The 26,407-nt window shown below is 49.9% G+C and overlaps 1 protein-coding gene across 3 annotated transcripts in view; it reads left to right on the plus strand.

The window, feature by feature from the left end:
- The window catches only part of AGO2 (argonaute RISC catalytic component 2), a 121,549-nt gene that overhangs the window by 41,800 nt on the left and 53,342 nt on the right, over nucleotides 1-26,407 (plus strand). For 2 of the 3 annotated variants that reach the window (XM_035277310.3, XM_078353096.1), the window contains exons 2-3: nucleotides 10,864-11,059; nucleotides 24,534-24,654. In XM_035277310.3, coding sequence (XP_035133201.1) covers nucleotides 10,864-11,059; nucleotides 24,534-24,654 — 317 coding nt within the window. The remainder of the gene's footprint in view (nucleotides 1-10,863; nucleotides 11,060-24,533; nucleotides 24,655-26,407) is intronic. The other variant, XM_035277311.3, reaches the window with a different exon arrangement.

Raw genomic sequence — 26,407 nt, forward strand, 5'->3', positions numbered from 1 at the left:
TGAGCCCTGCGATCGCACCACTGCACTTCCGCCTCGGCAACAGAGTAAGACTCTGTCTGGTAAAATAAAATTATTAAATAAATAAAATATAAAATGAATAAACAGAAGCATAGAGAAGAGTAAAAATACTAACTATAGCTTGACCACTCAGGAATAACCACTATAAATATTTTGTTTTGTAATTATCCTATAAGTTTTCCCTTTCATACCCCAAATGTACACATGTGTATAATATAGGACAGATGGGATTGCATCAAACACCATTTCAAAGCTTTTTCCCACTCACTGACACGTGGAGCTCTTCCGTGTAATTGATGGAGAGGCATAGTGCCACTGAACTCTTGCACAGTTCATTTAACCCGTTTTCCACTGATGGACGTTCCAGTCCTTCTCAGTCTTTGCTGTGCTTTCATGTGTAGAAGCCTGAGTATTTGCCGAGGACAGATGCCTACTTGTCGAGTTACTGGATCAACGGGCATGTAATTTTGAAAAGCTTCTGAAACAAACTTGAAATCCCCCTGTATGGATGGGAGTGACCATTTTTCTCATATGCACTATCCAATCGTATCCCTCACCCATTTTCTGTTGGAGTTTTTAACTTCATTAATTTATATAAACTGTATATTTAGGTTATGCCTTTAGGTTTGTATATTTATGATGTCACACGAATTTCCCGTTTGCCATGCAATTTTATATATATAGTTCCCCCCCACCCCCGAGACAGATTCTTACTGTGTCACTCAGGCTGGACAGGCTGGAGTGCAGTGGCATGATCTCAGATCACTGCAGCCTTGACCTCCCCAGGCTCAAGTGATCCTCCCATCTCAGCCTCCCAAGTAGCTGGGACTGCAGACACATGCCACCATGACCAGCTAATTTTGTATTTTTTTTGTACAGATAGGGTTTCGCCATGTTTCACAGGCTAGTCTCGAACTCCTAGCCTCAAGTGATCCACCTGCCCCAGCCTCCCAAAGTGCTGGGATGACAGGTGTGTGACACCACATGCAGCTGAAAATCCTCTTCTGCAACCTCTTTTTGGTTCTAAGAAAGAGCATTCCCACCCCAAAACTATAAAAGATCATTACATTTTAAAATATTTCTGTAGATGTTTTTGTTTCATTTAAAAATACTAAGTATTTTCAGTTTCTATTTGAAATTTATTTTGTAATAAGATGTGACAGGGAGCTCACCTTAATTTTTTCCTTCAAATATTTAGAAAATTGTTCTGAGTTCTCCCCCATCCCCTTAACTGGCATGCCCCACCTCTGGCCATTCCCGAGCGCTGCCATTGGCTTGCCTGCCTGCCTGCTGTGCAGGGAGATGATGATCGTTTTCCTCCCTGTTCCCTTCCGAAGACGAGCACCCTGAGAGCCGGGGTAGGAGGTGCTCAGGCAGTGTAGGGTGAGCGGCATCGCGTGGTGCGATAGAGCTTCGGAACCCTCAGCACGGGCTTGGCTCCGGCAGACCTCGCTGGTGACCAGGTGTTCCTGTGCTCACAGGTGGAACTGAGTGAACCTGGTGAGGATGGAGGGTCAGGCACTTAGTTCCTCCAGCTCCTTTGATTTGATTTACGCATAGGTGTTACGGAAAGGGATCAAGGTCGCATGGCCTAGTGGCCATGAGTGCTACGTGTGAGTCCCAGCTCTGCCTGTCTGTTAACTCGCAGACACCTGGAACCACATGCGTAGGATGGGGTCCTACCTGCCTTGTCCATGGTGAGGAGCAAGAAGGTGATTTGTGTGAAGGTGTCTGTACTGTACCTGCTGCAGTGGTGATGGCCATTGCTTCTTCAGTTATGGCAACTTAAAATGTGAATACACATGTTAAGAAGGGAAGTAAACATCTTATGTTAGTATTGAGAAATGTACCTGGTATCTAGGATGAGTTACTGTAAAAGAGCACAAAGGTTTTTTTATTTTTTAAGTTTCCTAGCTGCTTAGCACAGAGGAGGGGCGTCAGGGTGGCAGATCAATGTATGTTGGCTGGGCGTGGTGACTCACACCTGTAATCCCAGCACTTTGGGAGGCTGGGGTGGGCGGATCACTTGAGGTCAGGAGTTTGAGACCAGCATGGCCAAACTCTGTCTCTGCTAAAATTACAAAAATTAGCTGGGTATGGTGGTGCACACCTGTAATCCCAGCTACTCGGGAGGCTGAGGCAGGAGAATCGCTTGAACCCAGGAGGTGGAGGTTGCAGTGAGCTGAGATCATACCACTGTACTCCAGCCTGTGAGATAGAGCAAGACTCTGTCTTCAAAAACAAGAAAGTTTATGTCTATTTTTATTGATACGTAATAGATGTATGTATTTTCGGGGAACATACATGTGATAGGTAGGTCAGATTCTTGTATGTTTTGGGTGAAAAGAGGATTCAGTTTGGAGAACGAGATTCTTTCTGAAGTATAAGAGATGTCACATGTCACATGGACCCTTGTCAGGGCAGTGGCTGATACGATGACTGACGTTGGCGGAAGGGTAAGCTGGAAATTGCCGTCCTAGCCCTGCGGTCTGCTACCCAGGTGCCCTGGCTGTCACCTCACCCCAGGGAGCTCCTGACTCCTCATCCGAGCAATGAAGACAAGTCAGAGTGGGAATGAGAAGAGACAAAAATATGCTGGAAGTCTCACGCTGGAATCAGGTTGATGCCTGATAAACGCTAGCTTCCTTAGTTGAAACAGACCGGGTGCCATGGCTCAAGCCTGGAATCTCAGCACTTTGGGAGGCCAAGGTGGGAGGATCGCTTGAGGCCAGGAGTTGGGAGACCAGCCTGGGTGACATAGCAAGACCCCTGTCTCTACTAAAAAGGATAAAATATAAAATAACCAAACAATAAAGACTATTTGTAAAAGGTAGAGTAATCGTCTTCCTATGGATGCCTCATGATTTTGTCCTAAAAACACTTGGCATTAAGTCCTAAACCCAGATGGCATTTTTACTAAGAGTCAGTGTAACAGCAGGATACTCTTTTATTCATCTGTGTATTCATTCCTTGAACAGTTGCCCAAAAACAGACACAGTCCTTGCTATATTGTGATGCCTACTTTCTGGCGGGAGAGGCAGATACAGAGTCAGAATCACAAAAAAAAAAAAAAAAATCTGGAGTCGAAACCAGAAAAGGCTGCAGAAAAGAGTCAGAGAAATATACACGTAAGGTGTTCTTCACGTCCACACTGAGCGTGTCAGGCTTCCAGCAGTGCTTTGCCAGCGTGCAGTGGGGGTCCATCCTGGTGGGGCCGGTGGTAGAGATGCTGTGGTCTCTCATCAGCTGCCTCGACTGAGGAACGTTTCTGTAGGAGGTAACTTATATTTGACCAGTATTCCTTTAATTCCTGCTTGTATTTATTATAGTATTTCTTTGATCTTTTTCCTTTTTTTTGAGACGGAGTTTTGCTCTTGTTGCCCAGGCAGGAGCACAGTGGCGCAATCTCAGCTCTCTGCAATCTCCGCCTCCCCGGTTAAAGCGATTCTTGTGCCTCCGCCTCTCAAGTAGCTGTGACTACAGGCTTGTGCCACCACCACACCCAGCTAATTTTTGTGTTTTAGTAGAGACTGGGTTTCACCATGTTGGTCAGGCTGGTCATCAACTCCTGACTTCAGGTGATCCATCCGCCTTGGCCTCCCAAAGTGCTGGGATTACAGGCGTGAGCACTGTGCCCAGCCTTATTACAGAATTTCTAATATTGTTGAATAAAGACAGACGGTGGATCAAAGGGGATGTTTTTGACTTGTAAGGAAAAATTTATTCAAAATTTATGGGGGCAGGTTTGCTTCGTAAAGGTCACAGGGGAGGCTTTGAGGACCGTTTCTCAAGGAGATAATGGTGGTTGCAGTTTCAGGTTGAGCCACAAGCATTTGTTTGAAAACCCCTGTGGAGGAAAGTCCGCGTGGGTCGTGAGTCATCAGCAGATTAGTCGGATGTTTGTTTGTGATCAGCCCTAGACTGGACGGGTTTGTCATCCTCTTCCTGTGCACACTCTATTGCTCACTAAAATAAGGTTAAAATAGTTTCAGGCTATTACTCATTAAACCAAAAGAAGGGAGTGAGTGGTTTAGGGATGACTGTCAGTCTGATCTGGGGATGTGGGCCGCCTGTGTCGGCCTCAGCGGTGGTGCTCCAGTCTCTGGGGGGGGTTCTCCCTGCTGTCCTCACACAGTACCTCCACAGCCGCTGCCTTTGGGGTGACTGCTTCTGCTCATGTTGCTTCCCATGGCCCCTTCGTCTGGTGTTGCCAAGAACCAGGCTGAGACAGATTGGAAATGTTCCAAGAGTTTCTACTCAGGGAGAACAGAAAGGAAAGCCTTCCAGGAACCTCGCCCCCAGAACACAGAAGTGTTCAACAGAAGTGCAAATGTGTCACCGAGGACAGCCTGGCTGCCCCCACCCCGGGCTGCCCCCACCCGGAGCTGCCCCCACCTGAGACTACACCCACCCGGGGCGGCTCCCACCCTGGGTCCCCACCCTGGGCTGCCCCCACCCGGAGCTGTCCCCACCCTGGGCTGCCCCCACCCGGAGCTGCCCCCACCCAAGGCTGCTCCCACCCAGGGCTGCTCCCACCCTGGGTCCCCACCCAAGACTGCCCCCACCTGAGGCTGCCCCCACCCTGGGCTGACCCCACCTGGGCTGCTCCCAACCTTGGTTCCCACCCTGGGCTACCCCCACCCGGAGCTGCCCCTACCCTGGGCTGCTCCCACCCGATACTACACCCACCCAGGGCTGCTCCCATGCAGGGCTGCTGCCACCTTGGGTCTCCACCCAAGACTGCCCCCACCTCAGGCTGCTCCCACCCGGGGCTGCTCCTACCTGGGTCTGCACCCACCCAGGGCTGCTCCCACCCAAGGCTGCCCTGACCCGAGACTGCTCCCACCTGGGGCTGCCCCCACCTGAGACTGCACCCATCCGGGGCCACTCCCACCCAGGGATGCACCCAGAATTTCCTTCCCTCTCATTCTCACCCACCCTTCTCATGGGCCCGAGTGGAGGCAAAACCTCCTTCTTAGGGAGCAGATGCAAGCAGAGAGCAGCAGTGGATGGCTACATCCTGTGTCCCTGTGCCCACAGGAGGAGGGGCAGGGGCCGTTTCCTAAGCTGGGACCCATGAGGTCCTAGGGCTGTGGCAGGGTCCATCCCTGGGGCGAAAGGGTCCCAGGGCTCCTGCCGATGGTCAGCGTTCCCCGGGACATATTCTCTGAGCCTGGTGCACCAGCTGCCCACTGCCACATTGAGACCCCTGGATGGCATCAGCTGGCTCCTGGGCCGATGCCCCTGGTTCTGAGGAGCACTGATGCCTCAGCTCCTGCTCAGAGCTCTGGCTGGTGGCAGAAGCAGCCTCCCCTGTGGTGGGGGGTGACTGGCCGCCAGCTGGATGGGCTCTGTTGACTCCCTTCCGCATGGGTCATGTCTGTGCCTCCGTCTCCTTGGCATCCATGTTCAGGCAGTTCTGTGACCAGGGACCTGGGACCCCCCTCTGTGCCTCTGTTTCCTTGGCCTCTGTGTTTGGGCAGGTTCTGCACCAGGGACTTGGAACCCCCCAAAGCACGAGAATTCCATTTCCTCCCCCATCTCGTCACATTTGACTTTCGGTATGTCCTCACAGACCTGGGGGTGCTCCAGCGCCCCTGTTGAGGTCAGTTTGTGAGTCAGATTGGGGGCGATGGAACGCATCAGCTGGGGACCCAGCTCCGGCTATCCCTGCACAGCCGTGATGCCTGGGCCGAATGCGTCTCTGTGAACTCTGGCTGGGTGAGGCTTTGGCTTTGGCTCTGGCTCACCGTGGGCTTGTTGGTGGCCCTGGCCTGGCGCGGTAGACAGCGTACAGTTGTCTGCACTCCGGCCCACAGGAGCAGATGTTCTGTCGGCATTCTCAGTACACATTTGAGACTGCCTCCATCCATTTTACCAAAAACACTGCCGTGACTGTGTTTAGTGTCAACTTGGGTGGCCACAAGGGAGGCTTGCCTGTGTAGACAGCAGGTGAGTTGTGGCTCGCATATCCTGATTTTAGCAGGAGAATACAGCTTGATAGCATCTCCTCTCCGGGCTGTGCTCACTGGGCCGTCACCTGTCCCATTCCATGGCTCGTGCTAATGGCACAGATCTCAGTGGCTCCTCTGCCACTGCCTGGCCAGGGCACCCCTGTTCTGGCATCACAGAGGCCAGGTCTGCACCCGGCTTGGTGCAGGGTGTGGCACAGAGTGCTTGGCAGCCCTGAGCTATCTTTCTCGAGTGCTTTAGCCTGCACACTTTCCGGCAGATGCCCAGCGTCATGAATGCAGAGTTCTTAGGGGGACCATGGAGAAGCATGGCTTCGGAAACAGCTTTGCGTGGCATTTTGGTGACAGATCTTTTTTTTTTTTGAGATGGAGTTTCACTCTTGTTACCCAGGCTGGAGTGCAATGGCACGATCTTGGCTCACCGCAACCTCCACCTCCTGGGTTCAGGCAATTCTCCTGCCTTAGCCTCTTGAGTAGCTGGGATTACAGGCATGCACCACCATGCCCAACTAATTTTTTGTATTTTTAGTAGAGACGGGGTTTCACCATGTTGACCAGGATGGTCTCGATCTATCGACCTCGTGATCCACCCATCTCGGCCTCCCAAAGTGCTGGGATTACAGGCTTGAGCCACCGCGCCCGGCCATGGTGACAGATCTTTAACCATTTGCATCCTGAGACATGGGTGCTGAGCCCTGGGCCAGTTCCTAGGAGACAGCCATGGGCCCCTGCGCCAGCCTCATAGTGAGGCTGCCACACAAGCTCAGGCCACAGCTGTGCAGCCTGTGGATGCCAGCCTGGGCCTGTGGTTCACTCACCGGTAGCCAAATCGGCTTCATGGAAGAGCTGGGCCATTCATTTATTTAATGACTCTGAATTAATGCTGTTCCTCTCCCCACTCCAGGGTACATGTCTGCGGGGGATACTGGCAGGCTCTCACTTTCCTCTTCATGCAGCAACTTTCACTTTCCTCTTCATGCACCAACTTTCCCCAGTCCCTGTCCCTTACTTAGATGGCCCTCGGGGCAGGTGGCAGGAGTCTGCCCGGAATCCCTCCCTGGAAAGTCGGGGAGGAGCCAACTCTGAAAGGGGTTTCTTCGGGGGGCCACCTGCTCGCTTGCTCCCTGCCTCTGCTGACATCCGCTGTGCATATTGAAACTTTGTGTTCCACGTGACCCAGTTGCTCACACAGGAAGCCGATTACTCATTCACTACATTTCCCTTTCGCTGTGTGAGATGCGGCTCTAAAACTGGAATCTTAAATAAACACGCTGAGTGATCTCGATTCAGCAAACACAGCATGGCTGTGTATGTGACGCTACGCTGGGTTCCAGGCCCTGCCCTCAGAACTCACTTTCTGAGGAATGGGTATGGCTTTAAGTGCAGTGGGCCTGCCAGCCCTGGGTCCCGGGGAGCCATTGCCCCTCCCAGCAGCAGCTAAGGTCCCTTCCAACCACAGGCACACCTTGATTTATTGCCCTGCACAGATAATATGTCCCCTCTTCCTTCCTTCCTTCCTTCCTTCCTTCCTTCCTTCCTTCCTTCCTTCCTTCCTTCCTTCCTTCCTTCCTTCCCTCCTCCTCCCTTTTTTCCTTCCTTCCCTCCCTCTCTTCCTCTCTCCCTCTCTGCCCCTCTGCCTCTCTGCCTCCCTCCCTCTGTTCCATTATTTACACACAATACTATTACCCGCTTTCTAGGCTGCAGTATAGTGCAAACAGAATTTTATATGCACTGGGACACCTAAGCATTGGCGTGATGTGTTTTATTGTGTTGGAACCGAGCTTGCAGTGTGGCTGAGGTGTGCTGTGCTAAGATCCTGGGATTCCTGAATGAAAGAGGATTTGCCTTTTTGTTCCCAAGGGTTTCAACCTCCAGTGCAGAGACAAGACTAATACTTATGGAAACATCTGGAAACCCATTTAAAATACGACTGGTTAGTTGCTGGGTGGGACATGTGGCAGGGCGTGCCGCCTGTGGCCTCAGGAGGAGGTGCCCATGGGGTGTCTGGGGAGAGTGTCCATGGAGAGGTGAACCTCGATGGCTCCTTGGAGCATTCTTGGAGGCTGGAGGAGATGGAGGAGGGTGCTGCCAGCAGGCCTGGTGGTAGTGGGTCTTGGATGCAGAACAGGGATTTGGGACTCGGCTGTTGGACTGGACAGGCAGCGGGAACCAGGACCCGTTCTGTGAGTGCCAGTGCAGTGGCATGTTCTCCGTGAGGGCATCCTGGATGCCTCCTCCTCACAGGCTTCCATTTCTTCAACAGAGAGCACTTAGAGAATGTGTCACCAGGTGGAATTAGAATTCCCTTTAGAATAATCCATGTCAAATGGGATGAGTGCGTGTGTGGCCCATCCATGTCTTGTGGCCTCTTGTTCATTTGGTTCCCATCTTGGTGCATTATTCACCTGCTGGGGCCAGGGGCTCACAGCCGGGGGTGGGGGCATTGGGCAGCCAGTGCCCTTCATGTCGTCCCCTCCTTCCTTGTGCACGGGGGCCGCGTCTGCACACTTCTGCTCTGTCTCCCTCCTTGTGCACGGGGGTCGCATCCACACACTTCTGCTCCGTCTCCTCCTTGTGCACGGGGCTGCGTCCGCACACTTCTGCTCCGTCTCCTCCCACACGCTTTGGCTTTGATCCTTCCGCTTGTATCTGCAACTTACGTGTGGGACTCCCTGTGCGTGATCAGAGTAGATTTCAGGCACCCCGAAGGCTCAGGTCTGCAGAGCTGTCCTCGGCAGTGGAAGTGTCTTCCCGAAGGTTCGGGAAGGTGGGCCCCCCAGCCCCTCTGCGTGGAAAACTTTTACATCTTTAACTTGTAATTTCATATTCCATATGCCTTCACGTGAAGTATCAGTATTTTCATAATTAAAAGCTAGAAGCAAGAAAGGACTCTCTTAGGAAATTGCAGATTTTATGAATTACCCCTGCATTTTCTCATTGCCTTTATTCACAGAGGTTGCAACCACTGGCTGTGTGCAGGTTTCCCGTCTCCCACGGCAGGTGTTGCAGAGGAGGAGGTCTCCAGGGAGGCTCCTTAGGAGAGATAGGGTGAGCCTGAGCCCTGGACCCGGGCTGCATCTGTGCTGGGACTCTGCTTGGGGCCCGGGTGGAGGAGCCTGGTTTGGAGCCGGCCTCGCAGCTCTGCTTCACCTGAGTTACTTGTGTTCCAGCCCCAAACCTCGCAGCCAGCAGTGTGCCCCTTTGGGGTGTGGTTGTGAGGCTTGGTTAAGTAATTGCATGAGCACCTTGTAAGCTGGGAGTCACCAAAGGACAGTGACTCTCCTCCCTGAGGGGAACATGCCCTACCCTGGAATTGAGATTGGCCATGGGGCCGGATTCCTGGGCTGTCTGGAATTTTCTGGGAGCCGTCTCACTGGGTGGTTGGAGCCGCCTGAGAACAGGGCCACGTGTGGGTGAGCACTTTGTTCTGCTCCAGTGTTGCTGTACGGAGAGGCTCAGTTGGCCCTCAAGGGAGTGGCCGGCTCCACTGACCTACCTGGACTGTGGTGTCCACTCCTGGTCACCGTCAGAGTCCGTGCTGGGAAGGATCTCAGTGAGCTGCTGAGCTTATGAAAAGCCGTCAGAGCCATCCTGTGGATGACCGACACGTGGAAACCGTCTGCATGTCATGGAAGCTGCTTAAGGACTTGCTTTTTTTTTTGAGATGGAGTCTCATGCTGTCACCCAGGCTAGAGTGTAGTGGCACAATCTTGGCTCACTGCAACCTCTGCCTCCCAGGTTCAAGTGATTCTCCTGCCTCAGCCTCCTGAGTAGCTGAGACTACAGGTGCGCACCACCACACCTGGCTAATTTTTGTATTTTTAATAGAGACGGGGTTTCACCATGTTGGCCAGGCTAGTCTCGGACTCCTGACCTCAAGTGATCTACTTGCCTTGGCTTCCCAAAGTGCTGGGATTACAGGTGTGAGCCACCATGCCTGGCCCGACTGGGTTCATTTTGTAGGCTTGGCCCAAGGCATGGCGCCCAGCACACTGGGGCACGGGCTATGTGCCATTGATGGGATGGAGTGTTGTGGAAGCCTGTAGATGTGTCATGTATGAGGTCAGGACAGCTTGGTGGAAGACCAAGCTGCTGTGATCATTTCCAAATGGTATAACTCAGTGAGCTTGATAACCTTTAAAGCATGTTAGTTTTCTCATAGGAAACAAAATAAAAAACAAGTAATTCGAGGAGTCTCTGGGTGTTTCTAGGTCCGAAATACAGTAAGAACAGCTCCTACTATTTGTAGTAGAGTACTTTATCTTTCTGGTGAATGTCAATGGGGATTGAAGTACAGGGGATTTGTTTTAAATGGAGAAGGTTTTTTTTTTTTTTTTTTTTTAAGCGGACATTTGAGTGAAAATTGGAAGTATTCTATTATTGGAAAATACTTATTTTTCTAAACATGCGTTTTGAATTGTACTAACATGGAGCCACTAAGAACTTGAGTTAGGATGAATTTTCTACTGCTTATGTATAATGAAAAGCATTTCCTGAGTAAATGAATAAGCAGCAATGAGGGAGGGGCACCACCTTGACACTTTTGGGCTCTCTGCCTTGTCTCCCTCGCTGCTAATTCAGGCTGCGTGGTCTGTCCAGTGTCTCTACGTGGTCTGTCCAGTGTCTCTACGTGGTCTGTCCAGTGTCTCGGACAGGAAGAAAGAACAGAAATGGATGTAGCAAGTTTAAGTTGTTATGATAAATTTTGAGTAAATTATTGGCTTAACGTTGAGACTCCGCCTCTGTGGAATGCCATATTGGCCTGGACATGAATGGAAAGAGCAGAGGGGGCGTGTGGTGGCTGGGGCCGAGGGGTGGGAGGGCCGCGGAGCAAGCGTGCTCCCCATAACGGCTGTTCTCTCTGCCATTCCAGCACTTGCGCCTCCTGCACCGCCGCCACCCCCCATCCAAGGATATGCCTTCAAGCCTCCACCTAGACCCGACTTTGGGACCTCCGGGAGAACAATCAAATTACAGGCCAATTTCTTCGAAATGGACATCCCCAAAATTGACATCTATCATTATGAATTGGATATCAAGCCAGAGAAGTGCCCGAGGAGAGTTAACAGGTATCACATTTCATCCTTCAGTGACCTGCGTAAGTGGTCTGCGAGGACAGACACGGTGTTTAAACTGATAACTTTTACATTCTCAGCCAGCTCCATCTGACTTTTTTCCAGAATGTTTCTGCTGTATTTGGTTTTCAGAGTCAAACCTATGGACTGCAAACAAAACCAAAAAAGAGGAAAAGGTTTTTTATTGAGATACAATTTCAGGATAGTGAAATACTTACATCATAAATGTACAACTCAAAGAACTGTGACAAATGTATGTACTGGTCACCCTAGAAAGTTGCCTCATACCCTCTTCTAGTCGTCCCCAGACCCTGAAGTCACAGCGTTCTCGTGTGTGTCACGGATTGGTTTACGGGTTCCTATACTGCCACAGCCTGAATACAGACCGCTCCTACTCAGCAGAATTCCCGACACCCACCTGCGCCGTTGTGTGTATGCTTCTCATCCTCCTGTAAACGCTTGGGCAGTCCAGGCTGTGACCATTAGGAACAAGGCTGCTGTGGACACTCTTGTTGAAGTTCTTTTTGTGGAGGTGTTTTCATCTGTCTTAGGTGAATACCTGGGAGTAGAACTGCTGGGTGGAGGGGCAGGTGTGCATTTACCTGCATGTGAACCCGCCACATGAATGCCGCTTCCATGTGCCCACCCGTTTTCCCCCCGTCAGCTCTGCTGGGTATTCCCGAGGCTGCCCACCCCCACCGGTGCTCAGTGTGGTCAGATGTTTTTATTTTTGTGTTTTGGCGGGTGGGCAGTGGCTTCTCATCGTGATTTTAATTTTCATTTCTGTGGTTACTGATAAGCTGAGCATCTTTTCATGTGTATATATGTTACTTTCATCGATTAAGTGACATTATTTCTAGCAAAGTGTTGAAGTCTTTTGCCCATTTTGCTGAGTTTCTTGTCTTGTCGTTATTGATTTGTGAGAGTTTTTATTATATTCTAGATGCAAGTTGCATTTGTCAGGGTCCTCCAGCGTGACAGAACCAATAGGATAGAGGGACGGTCTCATACCATGTGACAACATTTGACCAGTGACAGAACACATATACCACAGTGGTCCCAAAAGATGATAAGGGGGCTGGAAAATTCCCAACACCAGTGCCCTCATAGCCAACATAGATGTTGTCGAGCAATGCATGACCCTTTCTTAATTCGCTCTTGTTACCCAGGCTGGAGTGCAATGGTGCGATCTCGGCTTACCACAACCTCCGTCTCCTGGGTTCAAGCAATTCTCCTGCCTCAGCTGCCCGAGTAGCTGGGACTACAGGCACGCGCCACCATGCCCAGCTAATGTTTGTATTTTTAGTAGAGACGGGGTTTCACCTTGTTGACCAGGATGGTCTCGATCTCTTGACCTCGTGATCCACCCGCCTCGGCCTCCCAAAGTGCTGGGATTATAGGCATGAGCCACCGTGCCCGGCCCAATTTTTTTATTTTTTATTTTGAGACGCAGTCTTGCTCTGTTACCCAGGCTGGAGTGCAATGGCATGATCTCGGCTTACTGCAGCCTCTGCCTTCTGGGTTCAAGCAATTCTTCTGCCTCAGCCTCCTGAGTAGCTGGGATTACAGGCACCTGCCACCACACCTGGCTAATTTTTTTTGTATTTTTAGTAGAGACAGGATTTTACCATATTGGTCAGGCTAGTCTGGAACTCCTGACCTCAAGTGGTCTGCGTGCCTCAGCCTCTCAAAGTGCTGGGATTCCAGGCGTGAGTCACTGGACCTGGCCTAGGAGTATTTAGATGCACACATGCTTACCATGATGTTACAGCTGTCTGCAGTGTTCAGCAGTTACATGCTGTACACATTTGCGGCCTAGGTGTGCGGTAGACTGTGCCTCCTGCGTGTATAGAGATACGGTCTATGACATTCACAGTGCAATGAAGTTGCCTAAGTGAATTTCTCAGGCCATATCTCCAGCGTTAAGGCACGCATGACTGTACCTGTATCTGTAGATGTGAGAGGGGATTTATTAGGGGAATTGGCTTTTTTTATTGTAGAGGCCAAGATGTCCCACAGCAGGCCATCTACAGGCTGGAGACCCTGGAGTGTCAGTAGTGGGGTTCAGGCCAAGTCTGAAAGCCTTATAACCAGGGATGCCAAAGACCCGGAACCCACGGGGCTGCTGTTAACTCCTGGATCCCAAAGGCCAGGGGGCCTGGAGTTCTGATGTCCAATAATGTCCCAGCCACAGCAGGGAGAGAGGAAATCACTCCTTCTCTCCTTTTTGTTTTTCCTATCTGGGCCCCCAGCTGTTTAGAAGGCATCGCTCACACTGGGGGCAGATCCCTACCTGGTCCCTGACTGACACGCAGTCCCTGCTGGAAGCAGCCACAGACACACCCAGGAGTCACATGTTACCAGTTCTCTGGATTATTCTTTAATCTTGACACGTTAGCACCTAAAAACCACCATCATGTAAGTTTATACTGGGAATATTTTCTTCTAGTCCAAAGCTTGTCATCTCACCTTCCTAATGGTGTCTTTCTTTTAATGAGCAGAACTTTTCAGTTTTGTTGGAGTCTAATTTATAGATTTTTTAAAAATAGCTGTTACATAGTGTATTCTCTCTAGGAAATTTTTGCCTACCTAGGGATCATAAAGATATTCTCCTGTTTATATTTTAGAATTATAGTTTTCACTTGCATATTTAGTCTGTGATCCATCTTGAATTAATTTTCATGTATGGTGTGAGGTAAGGGTCCGTTAAATACTTTTCTTTCCCCTTCTGATTTACCTTTCGACCTTTGGGAAAAAATCATTTGATTGTACGGGTTGAACTTCCCTTATTCAAAATGATTAGGACTAGAAGCGTTTCGAGTGTTCGTATGTTCATTCATTTGGATTTTAGAACATTTCCATTATGCTTATCAGTTGAGCATCACAGATCTGAAAACCTGACACCCAGAATGTTCCGATGAGCATTTCCTTTAAGCATCGTGTTGGTGCTCATAAAGTTTCAGGTTTTGGAGCATTTTGGATTTGGGGTTTTCAGATTGGGGCACTCAGCCTGTGTATATGTGTGGACCTATTTCTGGACTCTCTTATGTGTTGCCTTCAGGCCAGGAACTCTTGGTCATTTGAACTGTAGTTAAGGGGTAAGGCTTGAAATCCGATCACATAATTCCTCTAAACTTGTTGTTCTTCACAATTGTTTTAGCTGTTCTGGATCTGTTGCGTTTCCAAGTACATAAAATGATAAATATAAACAACGCATCAACTTCTGCTAGAAAGTCCCTTCACATTTTTTTTGTGGTTGCTCTGAATCTAAAGTATGTTATGTTCTTTGTTGCCATTGTAAATGGTTGTGTAAATTTGTCTTTCCCTGGAACGGTGGGAAGTGACCGCCGTGGAGTACGGTGTTGCTTTCCGGGGTGGTGAAAGTGTTCTAAGCCGTGGTGACAGTTGGAAAACTCCCAATATGCTGAGAGACAGAATGTCTGGGGACATAGCCATAAAACCAAGCCATTGAATTCACCCAGCGTGTCCGGAATATGTCGAGAGTTACATGAGATTCTCTATGCACTTACTAAAACATATTTCTGAACAAAAGCTGTGTGCACCGCTGGGTTAAGCAGCTTTCTTTGCTAAAGGTGCTCCTAGATCTTTTAGTATATCTCATGCTGTGTGGCTCTCCATCAGTGAGACTGCTGCTTTGTTTTTGCATTTCCCTGGAATAGAACCTTGTGTGAATGTGTGGTTTAGCGAGTACTTAGAACCAGAAGGAGGACATGAAACAGCATGCACATTTCCCCTCTCCCTCCCTCCCTCCCTCCCTCCCTCCCTCCCTCCCTCCCTCTCTCCCTCCCTCTCTCCCCTTCTCAGTCTTTGTATCTCAAGGAGATGGATAGGATGACTACTCCGAAATTTTAAAAACCCGGCAACAAAAGACACCATCTGAAGATCAGCAGGAAGTGGCGGGTTAGAGGAGTGGAGGTCCCAGGCTGACCTCCAAGCCCCGAAGCACAGGCAGCTAAGTAGCAAGTGTTAAGGGGTAAGCGCTGAGGTACCTGAGGACTGTCTGGACTTCTCCACTTGGTGGCTACACTGTATACAGATAAGGGACAGATCTCAGAGACACAGCAAGCCTTGCAAGTGTGGGTTTGATACCATGTGTATAAAAAATAATAAAACAATGTATTTGCAGGTACCTGTGTATTTATGTGAAAGCACAGGCTTGAAAAGGATAAGATTACTTCTTAGAAGGGGATTCAGATGAGTGGGTAGTGTAAACAGACTTCTGGCTTTTTTTTTTTTTTTTTTTAACTTTTGAAACGGGGTCTCGCTCTGTTTCTCAGGCTGGCGAAGTCATGGCTCGCTGTAGCCTCGACCTCCCAGGCTCAAGCGATCCTCCCACCTCAGTCTCCCAAGTAGCGGGACCACTGGCACGCACCCCCACTCTCCACTACTTTTTAAATATTTTGTAGAGACGGGGTCTGTCTGTGTTGCCCAGGCTGGGACTTCTAGCTCTATCAGTTTGTGAAACTTAACAATGAGAACATGTTGAGGCAAAAGCTGTGTGATGAGAAGTTAATGAAAGAATGGCGTCTGTGAAAGAGGGAAGCTCTCAAAATCACGTCCAAAGGGCAGGCAAGAGAACGGGCATGCACTTGCTTCTCTGCCTCAGCAAGTGTGCTCTGCTTCTGAGAGGCGGCCCTGGCCCTGTGTGGGGTGCTGCTTGGCACTGCCCCTGCCCTGGGTGGTGACCGGGGAGGGAGCTGGCCCCGCTCAGGTACTTGGCAGAGCGAGTGCTAACAACTTGACCGCTGGCAGATGGGATGCGTGCAGATGGGCTTCTGGCTCTACCTTTTTTGGAGGTCAAGGGCCAGCCTGAGACCTGGGCAGCCAGCAGAGCTGGCTGTCTGTAAGCAGGCTCCCTCGCTTGCTTTCCAGTGCCTGCACTGGATCGAAACCAACAGCCAGACTCAGGGACTCCGGGAGTAGCATCCATGTTGGCTCCTGGGGCTGGCCGGGGAGTTAGAGCCTCACGGGTGCAGTTTCATTTCAGGGAAATGAAAAACGTTTGTGAACAGAGGGTGGTGATTGTCTCATGACAGCATGCCACTGAACTGAACGCTTCGTTGAAATGGTCACTTCTATGTATCTGTATTTTATCACAGTTTTACAAAGAAAAAATTCACTAGCAAGTACAGGGGGGTCATCTGTGTTTGTGGAGGGAAGGGCCCCGTCCCCGTGTTAGAACTAGGCAGCGAGGTGCCATCCTGCTGCCGCAGCCACGAGGGCCACTTCCTCTGCTTTATACAACATCAGCCCCTCTGCACCCTTAGCAGTGGGCCCTGAGGCAGTGGGGCCGTGGGCAGATGGCCAGGAATGCTGTCTCTGGGTGCTGGCCAGGGTTGTCGGATGGCTGACCCCACCAGTATGCACAGCAGCCCTTTGGGGCACTGCCTGGCTGGCATGACCGAACAGCCTCCCTCTCAAGAGAGATCTGACCAGCCCAGGCTGCATGCTGTCCTAGGTGTGCAGGATGAGCTGGACCTGACCCCTTCTCCAGGGGCCCGCAGGACAGTGAACGGAATCGTCACGCCGAGCACTGGGTGGGGCTGGGGACAGTGAGTGTGCATCCAGAGGAGCGTTTCTAGTAGCTGGGCTCAGTTGTATTTCCTTGAATCCTGGGTATGTGGTTGCCTGACAGAAGTCATTGAGAAGCGTGTCCTGCCCTCTCTCTCTCCTGCCACCCCCATCCTGGGCCTGTTTCTGGTTCTATCCCGAGGCCTCTGCCTGTCCCAGCCCCACTGCCTCCCTCCGGGTGGCTTTCTCCACATGGAGATCTAGTGTATCCCTCCTCCAGGTGCTCCGCCTCAAGAATACCTGCCAGCCTCTGCCCTTCAGCTTCCCACTTATGTTTTAGGATGAGTTTGTTAAATGCTATCAAAAATACATCCCTCTCTGGATTTTTACTGAAATTAAAAGGATGGATTTGTTTGAGGAAAATATTCTGATTCATAAACATGGTATATCTCTTTCCTGATTTTTTTTTTTTTTTTAAACATCTTTTCATGTTTCCTACTCTCAAAGAAAAGCTCTGTGAATTCAGGTTTGGACTTGGAGTCCCCATGCCTCCCTCCCTCCTTCCCTGCACATGTGGCTCTGGGAGGACCCCCACCTCACCTGCGCCCCTGCTGCAGCTGCTGCTCTCCAGTTGCAGGGCAGACAGGTAGGGGTCAAGGCAGGGGTCTTTCCTTTTAGAAATTGGAAGGAGGGGGGTGGCCACCGATTCTGGAGTACATAATCAGTGATGGATTGCCGTTATGTTACGTTCTACAGTGAAATAACTGTTTCCAAACACAGCGGTCCTATATCACCAGGTCCCTCAGAAATTCCTCTGCTGTGATATTCAACTTAGAATGGCCACGGGTGGGGGACTGCCAGTGTACTGCCAGGGACCAAATCTTTGTGGGAATGTGGATTTTTACACACAGGGAGAGGACAGGGAAGCGGGGGACCCGTCCCTGCAGGAGGTGGTGCCTGCAGCCTCATCGCTGAGATGTCTGTTGGATGTGTGACTCCTTCACCTTCCAGCCGCCTCTTTCCCTGAGATCACAGGAGTGAAGGAAGGGGTGTAGGCGGCCCTCACCCCGTGAGAGGCCTGCAGCTCTCTGCAGACCAGGAGATCGCGCTCCGGCTTTCTGAAGCCTCCTTTTTCTCTGTAGCCTCTTCTGGATTCTCAACTACAGTCCTAATGTCCACCAGTAATGACAGTTTTTCTCTTTGTTACAGTCCTTTTCTTACCCTGTGGTGGTAACTGTGACCTGCTGTGCGGTGTTGAACAGAAACTGTGATGTGGGCGTCTTCGTTACTTTGCAAACCTCAGGGAAAGTTGGTTTGCTATAGACCGAGAAGGTTATCTGTGCAGATTTCCTACCAGATTAAGATGTTTCCTTCTATCCCTACTTTTCTAATTAAAAAAAATATATCAGCACTAGGCAGGATGGCTCACATCTGTAATCCCAGCACTGAGAGGCTAAGATGAGAGGATTGCCTGAGCTTGTTCACCACCAACCCAGGCAGCATGGCAAAGCTTCATCTCCACAAACAGCGAATAATTACCCATCGTGGTGGCATGTGCCCAGAGTCACAGCCACTTGGGTGGCTGGGCGGGAGGATCCTTGAGCCGAGGAATTCAAGTTTGCAGTGAACTATGATTGTACCACTGTACTCCAGCCTGTGAGACAGAGTAAGACTCCGTTTCCGAAAAAACTATGAATGGATGTTGAATTTTATTAAATGCTTTTCTTCTGCATCTTTGAAATTGTCATAGTTTTTGTTTTTGTTTTTGTTTTTGAGATGTAGTCCCGCTCTGTCACCCAGGCGGGAGTACAGTGGCACAGTCTCAGCTCACTGCAACCTCTGCCTCCGGGTTCAAGTGATTTTCATGCCTCAGCCTCCCAAGTAGCTGGGATTACAGATGTGTGCCACCACACCCAGCTAATTTTTTTATAGTTTTAGTAGAGATGGGGTTTCGTCTCTTGGCTAGGCTGGTCTTGAACTCCTGACCTCAAGTGATCTGCCCACCTCGGCCTCCCAAAGTGTGGGTATGACAAGTGTGAGCCACTACACCTGGCTGAGATTGTCATAATTTTTTAAAAAATGTTACACTGATTTTGTGCAAATATCAACTTTATCAAGATATAATTTACATCCAACAAAGTGCACGTTTCTGAAGTGCAGGTGCTCCTCATTTCCTTGTTTCACCTCATTGCCCTTTGCAGGTACCGTTTGTTACTGTTTAACGGATTGAAGGTTCCTGGCAGCCCTGTGCCAAGCAAGCCTATCATTGCCCTTCTTCCAGCAGCATGCTCTGGCTTCGTGTCTGTTTCAGCATTTTTGGCAATAAAGTATTTTAATCAAAGTATGTACTTTCTTTTTGACACAGTGTTCTTGCACATTGACTAGACTGCAGTACAGTGGAGACAACGTTTCTGTGTGCCGGGAACAAACGCCTTGTGCCACTCCGCTTTATTGCGACATTTCCTCCATTGTGCTGTTCTGGAACCTAACCCACGATATCTCCTAGGCATGCCTTCATATGGGCCTATGGGCTTTAAAAAATACACGCTCTGGTAAGAGCCGCCACAATCGATAGGACACGCTAACAACCCCGAAGCACCTGCCCCTTTCAGTTAAGCTCCCCTGTCCCAAAGCAGACACAGACCTGCTTTCTGTCAAGGTAGGCTGCTTTCGCCTGTTAGAGAGTTTCCTGTTTCGCCTGTTAGAGAGTGGAATTGTTATCATCGTATACCTGTTCCTCCTCATGTCTGGCTTCGTTCCACAAGCGCGTTTCTGAGACGCCCGTCACGTGGCATGTAGCAGTGATTCAGGCATTGCATTGCGTGTAGGTGTGGCGTCCAGTGTTTGTCCATTCACCGGTAGACGGACATTTACTTGAATTGCTTCCAGTTTGGAGCTGTTATGCACAGTTGTATGCAAATGTCTGCGTGGATATGTGTTTTCATTTTTCTTGTGTCAGATATTGCTAGACAGGGTGGTAAACAGACATTGACCTTTGTAAAAAAACTGCCATACTTTTTCCCAAAGTAGTTGTATCAGCCTCACAGAAGAGAGCACTTCCCTCTGCCTTCACCAGCTCTTGGTATTGTTACCCTTTCCGATTTTCGCCTTTCTGGTGGGTGTCCGTGGCTTCATTTCCACTTCCCTACAGCCTGGTGATGAACATCCTTTAATGCGCTCGCCAGCCATTGTGTATCCTCTTCTGCCATGTGTCTGGTTCAATCTTTTGCTCGTTTAAGTTGGATTATCTTACTGAGTTGTAAAAATTTTCTTAAATATATTATGTGTGCAAGCTCGTTGTTAGAAGTGTGTCTGTGTGATTGTGGAGTATTTCCTCCCAGTCGATTCGCTCGTCTTTTCATTTTGGTTTGTTGGTTTTTGAGATAGAGTCTCACTGTCTTGCCTAGACTCACTGCAGCCTCCGCCTCCTGGGTTCAAACAATTCTTCTGCCTCAGTCTCCGAAGTAGCTGGGATTATAGGTGCCTGCCACCACGCCCAGCTAATTTTTTGTATTTTTATTAGAGATGGGGTTTCACCAGATTGGCCAGGCTGGTCTCCAACTCCTGACCTCATATTATCCCCCCGCCTCCCAAAGTGCTGAGATTATAGGTGTGAGCCACTGTGCCTGGCCTTGTCTTTTTGTTTTTGTGACTGTGTCTCTCTCTCTTTTTTTTTTTAAAGAAATGGGTAAAAGTTTTTTTTTGTTTGTTTTGTTTTGTTTTTGGTGAGACAGAGTCTTGCTCTGTCGCCAGGGTGGAGTGCAGTGGCATGATCTCGACTCACTGCAACCTCCACCTCCCAGATTCAAGTGATTCTCCTGCCTCATCCTCCTGAGTAGCTGGGACTCCCACTGTGTGCCACCACACCTGGCAAATTTTTGTCTTCTTAGTAGAGACCGGATTTCGCCATTTTGGCAAGGATGGTCTCGATCGCTTGACCTCATGATCCACCTGCCTCAGCCTCCCAAAGTGCTGGGATTATAGGTGTGAGCCACAGCACCCAGCCACAGTTTTTAATTTTAATGAAGCCTGGTTTATGAATTTTTCCTTTAAGGACAAAGTTTTTAGAAATTTTTGTCTATCCCAATGTTTATGAACATTTTTCTCTTACGTTTTCTTGTAGGCATTTTTCAGTTCACGGTCTTTAGGTTTATAACCTGTTTTATGTTAATTAGTTTTATGAGGTTAAATGCAATCTTTTGTTTCTGGTATCGACGAACTTTGATAAGATAATTTCTTTTTAAACATGTTCCTAGATCCAGTGTGTTAGCGTCTTGTTCCTATCTCTGTTTATAAGTGATCACTCCATGATTTCACTGAGTACCCTCCCTGTCCAGTTTCAACAGGTAGGTTTTGATTTCTTTCTAGCCTCATGAAATGAGCCGGGGTGTGCGCCCTCTTACTCTGCTCAGGTCAAGTTTGAATTAGGTGGGAATGATTTGTTCTTTGAATGTGAGTAGAACCCACCTCCCCCTCCAATGGAGCCATCTGCACCTCAAGTTGACGGTGATGTCCTGGCCAGGGAGATGTGGCTCTCTGAAGTTTGGGGACCCTTTATAATGGTTTGGAAAGAGCTCGGAGAAATGAGCTGGTCTCTTGTGAGAGCTGCAGGGCACACCTTGTCTTGGGCAGCCCAGAGCAGGTTGGGGAGGTGCCAGGTGAGATTGTACCCTGGTTACCAGGCAGGCATGGCAGGGATGGATGCTGGGGCCATGCTGACTGCCCTCAAGGCCGTGCCCTGCCCAGGCCGGGTCTCTCAGCACTGTCAGAGGTGGATGCAGATTGGTGGAGCCCTCAAAGATGTTGCTGAGAGGCTCTGGGTGTCTGTGGTGGGCACTCCCCAGGCTGCAGGTGTGGAGGGCAGGGTAGCCAGATCCCTGCAGCTGCTGGAGGTGGACCAAGCAAAGCTAGTCTGAGCAAGGAAAGCCCTCCAGGCCAGATTGCCTCGTCTTTTGGGAAAGGAATGGAAGGATTTGGCAGATTCTTGCTTCCTGAGAGATGACGGAGGCTCTGCTCAGGAGAAAAACCATTCTAGCCACGCAGAGCTCCGATTGCCCCCTCCCCGTGGAGGTCTGACAGCTACTTCCCTTGCTGGTCAACATGCCTCTCCCTCTTTACTACATCCCCTGAGCTGGCATTTTCTAGTCAAAGCATCCCATGGGCCTCTACGTGCTTCCCTCATGTGGGCCTTTGGGGGCAGCCAGGGGCCCCGGCTCTTCACACTTGCACTTCATCAGGCATGGGTGTGAGGGCCGGGCATTTAGTGAGTGGAGCTGAAATGCCTCAGAACCCGCCAGAGCTGGGCACATGACTCATGCCTGTACTCCCAGCACTGTGGGAGGCAAAGGTGGGAGGATTACCTGAGCCCAGGAGTTTGAGACCAGCCTGAGCAACATAAGGGAGGCCTCCTCTCTACAAAAAAAATTTTAAAAATTAGCTGGGCATCATGGCTTGGGCACATAGTTCTGGCTACTTGGGAGGCTGGGATGGGAGGACTGCTTCTGCCCAGAAGGTTGAGGCTGCAGTGAGAAGTAATCACGACACTGTACTCCAGTGACAGAGCGAGACCCTATCTCTAATAAAACAACCCCTGAAATGCCAGGAGAGTGCTATGCCAAGCTGGTGCCTGTTTGGAGCAGAGCCCAAGGCCAGCAGGAGGTTTGCAGAATTGTTTCTGGGGCCTCTCTGTCATGGTGCGGAAGTGGGGATCGGGGGTCCTGAGCCCCCAACACTAGAACCCCAGTCCCTCCCAGCAGCAAGTGTCCATTTCATAGCTCTTCTCATCAGTGCCTCTGAGGAGCTCCAGGGGTTCTGGAAGTGTCCGTCATCTGCTATATGTGGCGTATAAAGTGCCCAGCACATCCCAGGCCCTCCTGTGTCTGACTGAAGGTGGCGTATAACATACACCGGCACATCCAGGCTCTCCTGTGTGTGACTGAAGGTGGCGTATAACATACACCGGCACATCCAGGCTCTCCTGTGTCTGACTGAAGGTGGCGTATAACATACACCTGCACATCCAGGCTCTCCTGTGTGTGACTGAAGGTGGCGTATAACATACACCGGCACATCCAGGCTCTCCTGTGTCTGACTGAAGGTGGCGTATAACATACACCGGCACATCCAGGCTCTCCTGTGTCTGACTGAAGGTGGCGTATAACATACACCCGCACATCCAGGCTCTCCTGTGTCTGACTGAAGGTGGCGTATAACATACACCGGCACATCCAGGCTCTCCTGTGTCTGACTGAAGGTGGCGTATAACATACACCCGCACATCCCAGGCTCTCCTGTGTCTGACTGAAGGTGGCGTATAACATACACCCGCACATCCAGGCCCTCCTGTGTCTGACTGAAGGTGGCGTATAACATACACCCGCACATCCAGGCTCTCCTGTGTCTGACTGAAGGTGGCGTATAATATATACCCGCACATCCAGGCTCTCCTGTGTCTGACTGAAGGTGGCGTATAATATACACCCGCACATCCCAGGCTCTCCTGTGTCTGACTGAAGGTGGCGTATAATATATACCCGCACATCCAGGCTCTCCTGTGTCTGACTGAAGGTGGTGTATTACATACACCCGCACATCCCAGGCTCTCCTGTGTCTGACTGAAGGTGGCCTATAACATACACCGGCACATCCAGGCCCTCCTGTGTCTGACTGAAGGTGGCGTATAATATACACCCGCACATCCCAGGCTCTCCTGTGTGTGACTGAAGGTGGCGTATAACATACACCCGCACATCCAGGCTCTCCTGTATCTGACTGAAGGTGGCGTATTACATACACCCGCACATCCCAGGCTCTCCTGTGTCTGACTGAAGGTGGCGTATAACATACACCCGCACATCCAGGCTCTCCTGTATCTGACTGAAGGTGGCGTATTACATACACCCGCACATCCCAGGCTCTCCTGTGTCTGACTGAAGGTGGCGTATAATATACACCCGCACATCCAGGCTCTCCTGTGTGTGACTGAAGGTGGCGTATAACATACACCCGCACATCCAGGCTCTCCTGTGTCTGACTGAAGGTGGCGTATAACATACACCGGCACATCCAGGCCCTCCTGTGTCTGACTGAAGGTGGCGTATAACATACACCCGCACATCCCAGGCTCTCCTGTGTGTGACTGAAGGTGGCGTATAACATACACCGGCACATCCCAGGTCCTCCTGTGTCTGACTGAATGCATGAGCACCGACTCACTCATGGGCCTAGTTTGCTGATTTATAGAAGTTTGAAGTGATGTTGCCCAAAGGAGACACAGGTCTTACAAAATTGCTTAAAAGATAGCGTTAGAGGCCAAGGCAGGTGGATCACAAGGTCAAGAAATCAAGACCATCTTGGTCTCAACTTGGTGAAACCCCGTCTCTACTAAAAATACAAAAATTAGCTGGCTTTGGTGGCGTGCGCCTGTGGTTCTAGCTACTCAGGAGGCTGAGGCAGGAGAATCACTTGAACCCAGGAGGTGGAGGTTGTGATGAGCCAAGATTGTGCCACTGCACTCCAGCCTGGTGATAGAGTGAGACTCTGTCTAAAAAAAAAATAGCATCAGAAGACCAGGTGTGGTGGCTCATGCTGGTAATTCCAACACTTTAAGAGGCCGAGGTGGGCAAATCACGAGGTCAGGAGTTCGAGACCAGTATGACCAATGTGGTGAAGCTCCGTCTTTACTAAAATTCCAAAAATTAGCTGGGCAAGGTGGTGTGCATCTTTAATCCCAGCTATTCGGGAAGCTGAGGCAGGAGAATTGCTTCGTCCCGGGAGGCAGAGGTTGCAGTGAGCCAAGATTACACCATTGCACTCCAGCCTGGGCAATAAGAGCAAGACTCCATCTCAAAAAAAAAATAGCATAAGAAAAATGTCGTCCTTGTATGCCATGTTCTCCATTTTATTGACGTTTTGCCTGACTTTGTCTTTGTTTCAGGGAAATTGTGGAACACATGGTCCAGCACTTTAAAACCCAGATCTTTGGGGATCGGAAGCCCGTGTTTGATGGCAGGAAGAATCTGTACACAGCCATGCCCCTTCCGATCGGGAGGGACAAGGTAAGTTCCCTGGGGTGCCGTTGGTGGAATCACGTGCAGTGACGTGCCATAAAGTGCACGCCTGTTCTCATACACAAAACTATTCCCCTGAGGAGGAGAGAGCAGCTCCTTGCCATGGGCTTCGTCCTGAGATCCATAAAAACTACCTTCTGTGTATTGTGGTTTTCGGTGATAGGGGTTAACTTGTCTAGGTCCAGACACAGATTGAGAGCTTGAAACCACCAACCTTCAAGTACAGCATACACACACAAAACACAAGCCACAAACCACCACCAGACAAGAGCCGAGAGTAAGCTCCAGTATTATAAAGACCTCCGGAGGCTGAGGCGGGAGGGTGGCTTAAGCCCAGGAGTTAGAGGCTGAAGTGAGCTATCTCAGTGCACCACGAATTCCATCCTGGGTGACAGAGTGAGACTCTATCTCCACAAAAAGACCTATGGAAAAGCAAGTTCATATGGGGGTGTGTGAGAGAGCGCCATGGCAGGGAGACACAGTTAATAGTCTCCTGTAGCCAGTGATTGATCTGAAATTAGAATGATGGGGATGAGTCAAACCTGGCACTAGCGGTTATATGAAAATGTCACCTTCTCTTATGGCTTTATTTAAAAAGTAATAAAATTTCTGCCCAGAAGTTTTGACTTCTTGGGAACATCTTTCAACAAATGTGCTGCTCCAGAGCAATACAGGTGTTGTTTGTAAGTAGAAGAAGAACAGAAACCTGTCTCAGAAATAATCTTGACACGCACTTTAAGAAGCACACACATCAGAAACCAGGAATTTAACAACTATGAGGATGAAGGGTTGACTCCCTTTGGGACAGCGTATGCAGTTTGCTTTTTAAACCCCAAGTTCCTGAGAAGGAAGCCAGCTCAGTGTGCAAAGGGTCTCATGCTGCTGTCACGATGTCTATTTTAGTGGGAGGGCCATGAGCCTCTACATTCAGGCTTCTTTCTTCTGAGACAGGGTCTCACTCCGTCGCCCAGGCTGGAGTGGGATGGTGCAGTCATGGCTCGCTGCAGCCTTCAATACCTAGGCTCAAGCATTCCTCCCACCTCAGTTTCCAGAGTAGCTGTTTTTTCATTTTGATGATAATCTTGAATAAGCTCCTTTCAGCCTTTCTGGATGGTCTACAGGGTGCTGCAGGCTCAGCACCCAGTGGTGCTCCTCCACGTTCTCATGCTCTGGCAAGGGGAGAATGTGCTGTGACTGAGCAGAGGCCAAGGGACGACATAGGACTCTGCATAAAGTGACCTCACGGATCCAGGAGGGGGCGGCGGTCTGTGCACTGTCACTGCCAGCCCAGGGTGACAGACGTTGGTCCTCCCAGTGGGAGCGGGTCCTAGGACCAAACCACGTCAGTCCAGCATAATCACCCCTTGCAAACTAACGTGCTGTGGCATTGAAAGGTAGTCATTTAAAAATTTTGTGCTGAATTTGCATTGTTTTTATTTAAAGTTTCATAAGAAAGAAAAGCATAAGGAGTTTGTGCGCAGTTTTGTCTGCAGATTTTTATATTTACACACAGGGCGGGCATCAGGGTAGTTTTTCTGAAAAGGGGCTGAGGGAGTCTATATGGTATCTAACATTTACATTTGAGACCTGTCATCCTGGAAATCACCTGCACACACACTCTGGGTTAAACATAGCTATGGGTGTGAGGCCTGGCCTGGCCCTTCCTGTGGCAGGACCTGGGGCACCTCACCCAGCCAAGCCTCAACTGACTCACCTGTAAAATGGAGAGGCGGCAACAAAA

The sequence above is a fragment of the Callithrix jacchus genome, chromosome 16 (assembly GCF_049354715.1).
Source record: "Callithrix jacchus isolate 240 chromosome 16, calJac240_pri, whole genome shotgun sequence".
Classification (NCBI taxonomy): Eukaryota; Metazoa; Chordata; class Mammalia; order Primates; family Cebidae; genus Callithrix; species Callithrix jacchus.